The sequence below is a fragment of the Pseudopipra pipra genome, chromosome 4 (assembly GCF_036250125.1).
Source record: "Pseudopipra pipra isolate bDixPip1 chromosome 4, bDixPip1.hap1, whole genome shotgun sequence".
NCBI lineage: Eukaryota > Metazoa > Chordata > Aves > Passeriformes > Pipridae > Pseudopipra > Pseudopipra pipra.
This window is the reverse complement of record NC_087552.1, coordinates 53699766-53705765: the sequence shown is the minus strand read 5'-3', so window position 1 is coordinate 53705765 and position 6000 is coordinate 53699766. Positions and strand designations below refer to the sequence as shown.

At 34.7% G+C, this 6000-nt stretch overlaps 1 protein-coding gene across 1 annotated transcript in view; it reads right to left on the bottom strand.

The window, feature by feature from the left end:
• Positions 1–622: 622 nt before the first annotated feature.
• Positions 623–6000, bottom strand: part of ARAP2 (ArfGAP with RhoGAP domain, ankyrin repeat and PH domain 2) — a 119636-nt gene continuing 114258 nt past the window's right edge. Inside the window, exon 34 of the mRNA XM_064653048.1 lies at positions 623–4081. Within this exon, the coding sequence (XP_064509118.1) occupies positions 3722–4081 (360 nt within the window). The 3' untranslated portion in view covers positions 623–3721. The remainder of the gene's footprint in view (positions 4082–6000) is intronic.

Here is a 6000-nt window from a genome sequence, read left to right as displayed (position 1 = left end):
TAATGCAAAAGGTGCATCTCAAGCCGAGTCACATAGTAAAGGTAAGGTCTGCACAAACACACTGTAGATCTTGGCTGGTGAAATCAACCCCCCACCAAAGCAGTCTGCTGAGGCACAAAACCTATTAGTCAAACTGCTCTTTTGAACTGCCAGCCCAAAACAGTACCTCAGAAAAAGATCTCTTTCAAAGAAAAATTCTAAAATAGCAGACCATATCCAGCTCAACCAAAGGAAAAAAGAAAACAAAAAATCCAGTCATGTTTTTTGGGGGAGTTTTTGTTTGCTTCCCTCCCCCATCCTAATAAGTGTGAAAATATTCACACAGACAGAAAACAGGCATTATGTTACAACAATATACATAATGCTTACATGTCAACTTCAAACCTATCACGCTTGCAGAAGTCTAACAAGGTAATGATGAACCTCAGATTTACTAAGATTTTAGTCTAAGTTTTCCCACTGTTATAAGCCCATACATAAAATATCTGGGTCTCATTTAACTCCATTTTGGAGAACGGAAAGTAGGAACTTACCGGGTTACTCAATGGCTTTCACATGGGAAGACAAACAGAAGTGCTTTTTTTACCATTTTTATTGATTTTTTTCTGAAAAAATCCATCACTTAGAGCAATAGGATTTATTCAAATAATTACAATTCTCTGAAAATTACACTTCCGTTACCAGTTCACAACATGGCACAGGAACAATAAAAGATCAGCAGCCATTAAGATATTGCAACAGACCACATTTATTCTGCAGGTCTTAAATTAGTCTGAAATTTGTAGTGCAACAATAATGCATCAGACGATTGGTCCAAAACTTTGATACCTATTTTAAATAATTCATGGAAATTTAATTTATACTTCCCCAAGTAAGTTTTCCTTAGGTTAACACTGTCACCATTCAGTGTGCCTTGTGGATGTGCACAAAAATATATGCACACATATATAGTGTATTTGTGTATATATATGTGCAAACCCAAATTTAAACATACTTTATGGAAGTTCTTTTCTTCTTGATTTTTAGGGCCCATTAACAGCAGTTATACTGATATTTTATCTGTGATATGCTTTTGAAATAGAACAAGTGTTTCTGAAGTCCTTAGATCCAATAAAAAATACACAATATTTTCTTCATGGACATATTCACTTCAATGCACAAAACCCTTCTACTGCTCCATTTATTCCATTAGTGTAGCGGCTTAAATGATGCATGAGGCTTTCAGCAGTGAGGTGAATGTCATTTTTAAGGATCCAATAAAAAGATAGAAAATACAGCAACCATAACTCAATACTGAAAAATATTTACAAGTAAAAGTACAACCGCAAACAGTACATTCAGGTCCAGCCTCAGACAGAAAGTAAAGTATTTTCTCCTGACGGCATTAGGTCCCAATTAAAATCAGCATTTAAGAATGTGTTTATTAACTTTAAGCACCAGATTTAATCAATACAATTTACATTCAGGCTGATATGCTTTCTTGAGCCAGGGCCTCAGTGATTAGATGAGGCTCAATTACAAATTAAAGGTAGCAAAACAGTCAATAGTGCACTGGGAAAATTAAAATCTACAAACTTGTTTCAGATTTAACAACTGGTCAAATAAGGTAAGTGCAAGGTCTGAAAGACTTGCTTTGTCAGTGCTATATTCCAGAATAATAAATAAAACTATAAAATATTTGAGTTTGATTTCGTTTTCTCTGTGCTTCCTAGCAGAGTTGCCAGATACATTATTTGAGTCACTTGTCTAATTTCTTCAATCAAACAAATTATTTTTCCAATTAAGCTGCTCAATGCAATCAAAAATAGAAGTAAATGATGTGAGAAATGTTACGGCACCTGTGACTACCAAAAATAGAAGAGGGAATAAGTGAGCATACTGCTTCTGTGCGGGAAGAAATTCAGCAGCAGCATAAAACATCCTCAAAACTATCCACTAATAAAAATCAAATGTCATTGATGCTGATAAATTGAATTTTTTTCCTCTGAAATTTTAAGTAATTAAGAAATTATTTAAAACAATTTCCAATAAACAAGAAATTGTTTTAGATCCTCTCCTCTACCTTAAGAGATCTGGCCAATTCCAATCAAACACCAAACGCATCAGTAAGTTCATAAAAGACTGGTGGAAATCTGTGGCAGCATGGCTAGTCAGACTACAAAAGGGACAGAAACAAAATCAAGCAGATGCTGTTATTAATGCCTCCCCTGAAACAAATGTGCCATGTGAGCTCATTAGCGCTCTGATCTGTGGGTCCTGCTGCTTAACCAGACAGCATCTGCAACACCTGGACACAGCCTCAGCACAGCAGAGCCTTTTGCCCATCCAGCTGCTATGGGACAAAGCAAAAATGGATATGCCATGAGATACGAAGTAGGCAATCCCAAAAGGTAAGTGAAGATAAGATTCACAAAACAACTGAAGAAAACAAAATCAGTTCATTGCTTGAATAGCTTTGTTTTGAAGAGACCTGCTGATTTTTAAATGTAAGGAACTCTGGGCTTAAAAACCAAAGTAGCTGCAGTGTGCTACAATCACATATATTCAGAAACTGCTACCTACACAGACAGAACACAGCAAATGAGGCTGTTATCTTAACCCTGGGACCTGTCCTCACACTCAGAAGAGCTGTGCTACAGTTGTACCACAAGCATTTCCCAGTCCCGGCAAACAGTATACTGTTCACCTTTGTCCTCATGGTAAAAAGAGGGGTTAATCTCCTCCCTCATTTAGTATTTGTCACTTCTTAATTGAGTGTGTCAGTACCATTCTAATAAATTTGTTTGTGTGGAGACTAATTTCTGTAACGGAAATTAATTTCTCCTGTGAATACTAAATATTCAGGAGATGCCAGCAACTCTCAGCATCAAGCAAGCAGTACCCAAACAGCAATAGAAAAGTCTGCCTTTGTCACTCTGAGCTAACCAAGGCCTTTTTATAAAATTACTTCAACCCACTGAGCAGCAAGAGATGATGTTACAATTCCATTTCATGTACCTATTAAAATTAGATGTTTCATTGAAGACTTCTTTTTGTAATCTCAATATGCTCTCTCATTGCTTAAATGTTATAATCAGATGTACACCACAGAGACACAGTTTTGAGATACAAGAATTAATACATTTTCTCATCTACTACATTCCTCTCCCACTTTTGATTCTTTCACATGCCACTCTTTCAGAGGACAAATCTATTTTATTCTTGAATACAAAAAAAACCACTGAAAACCTAATTTCAAAGAAAATGTTACTAATTTTATAGTGTTAGACAATTAAAAATATTGCAGACCAGTAGTATCAATTTCAGCGTGTATCTTGTCTTCCTTCCAGAAGTATCTCTCCAGTACTTACAAGGTGTACAGAGCATAAACAGAGCAAAATCTTTTGACAGTGCTTAGAATAATTATATCAAACAAAATCTGAAACAAAAAAAAAAAAAAATAGACAAAATCCTAGAATCCTGGTGTCCTTGCACTGCACAGGAAAACTTCCAGATTTCAGGAGTTTTACATAATCAGTTCTCTCAGCTCAATCTTAAATTATAACATGTGGCATACACATATACAAAATCAACAGCTGCATATAAACAAATTATATTTTCTCTGCACTGTACAAACTACGCATATCAAAACAAACTACTTTTGCACAGAAAATACACACAAATGCATACATATATACACACATACATATATGTATATGTATTAAACTTCAGACTCAGGAAATCAGCTGGAGGTTTCATTATGAAGTGCTCTGTTCTTCTGCAGCACTGTACTTAGTTCCTGAATCACCTTTGATGGCAATTTGTTATCTAATTCCAAAGTAGTTGTGTTTGTTTTGTTTTTATTTTTCTTCAGTGCTTTATGTGGTCTTTGGTGTAAGTCAGTCATAACTGAACCTACATCCTCAGAAATCAAGCTTCGATGTGTTTTTGCATGACTCCGCACTTTCTCCTCCTTTCTTTCCAAACATTGGGCCACCATAGATGCTTTTTCTTTCAAGTTTGTTCTTTCTTCCAGAAATTCATTTTCACAATGTTCACCAAATCTTGATTTTCCAGTTTTTAGTTCTATATTCTTAGCAAACTAGCAAAGAGAAATAAGATCATTCACATTCACGTAATATTCAAAAATATTTAGATTGCAATTTTTGCTCATTGGCTTCACATAAGTTTTAAAGAAAAAATCAAATTTACTCAAGAGCTGAAATAGCAGTCAGTTTCAAATTACCACAATATGTGCTCTTATCATTTAGTTAGCTCTTTTAGACAGCAATTTCTCAGTTAGTGATAATTCTGAAAATCACACAAATCTTTCAATTAAATGCACCATGACAATGAAGACATTTATTTTCTTATAATCACAATTTGATTTTTCATTCTACCACAGTAGACTAAATTTTAATATTTTACAGAAATCCATATACTCTTAAAAACTCAGAATAATTAGATCAAATGAATACAACTGTGCATGTTGCAATTTTGATAATTTAATGACTGTACTGACTTTAATGAATGTATGCCAGATAATTTTAAATAATAACAAACATTTTCAGTAGCTGTTAAGTACTAACTGATAAACTGTAAAGACTGTCTGCTTTTTTGAATTCCATATTGGTGGGCTGTTTTCAAGTTCTTAAGCTGTAGAAAATTAAAGGTAAATCAGATGCTGCATCTAAATTTGCATTATTGTACTCTGGCTGCTCACTTGGTGTGGCAGTAAGCAGAATATTCCTTTTGCAGAAAAGCCTAATAGTTCTCAAAGAAAATTATGTCTTGGAATTCCTCTTTCATATGTGGCATCTTTGTTGACTACTAGAAGAGACTCAAAGCTGAGGGAGACTTTGGTTCTTTTACTCTTTCCTGAGTGAAACTTGTTCAGTGTGGCTGAATTTTTTACGCAGCTATTCATCCACAGCACATGAGCAAATTATTTCACCGAATTTTGATATCTCATATATGTTACAACAAACACAACAAAAACATTCAAACACTAGAGAGGAGCCAGTTTATATATGTAGAATCATCAAATGGGTTGGAATGGACCTTAAAGATCACCTAGTTCCGACCCCCCTGATGTGGACAGAAACACCTCTCACTAGACCAGGTTGCTCAGAGCCCCATACAATCTGGCCTTGGACACTTCCAGGGATGGGGCATCCACAACTTCTCTGGGCAGTCTATTCCAGTGTCTCACTACCTTCATAGTACAGAATTTCTTTCTAACACCTAATCTAAACCTCCCCTCTTTCAGTTTAAAGTCATTCCCCCTTTTACTATCACTGCATGCTCTTGTAAAGAGTACCTCTCCAGCTTTCTTGTAGGTCTTTCTTGTATGACCTATTATAATTCAGTATGGTATTTGATTGTGGCTTGAAAGAAAGAGAAGGTTTTTCTTCCTTCCTCAGTCTTCTTGCATTTTGAAATAAAATCAAATATGCACTGCAATTTATTTCTATTTCAATTAAATGATTCTATACAAAAAAAAATTCAAATTTTAAATGTACTATCCATATATGCAACAACTGGTGCAAAAACAATGGAAATTGTTTGACTCTATTAGTTATTACAAAGATTTTTAGTTATAGAGTGTTTCAAACTTTTGGTATTAGGTCTTGTTAATACACAATAAAACTAATTCCAATAATGCAGGAAGATCAGACACTCAAAATAGACTTTTTAGCACAAAATATTGATATTACACTCATTCTTTTCTGGATATCTTTGAGCTTTTGGTATTTTGGGTTTTGTTTGTTTATTTTTCTTCCCTCCCTCCACCCCCAACTTATCAACCTATCAGAAAGATATCACAAAGATAACACTTATTTCTCTGTTTGGAAAACTTAGTTTCTTTTCCTATCTGTATAAATTGATCACATTTCTACTACACTGATCTGTAAACAGAACTCCATTTTCTATAAAGCAGCATCTTTCAGAAACTGCTTGCTCCTGTTATTACTCTCTAATGCTTTAAAATGGAGACATTTTTGCTTGTTGGAGAAGCAA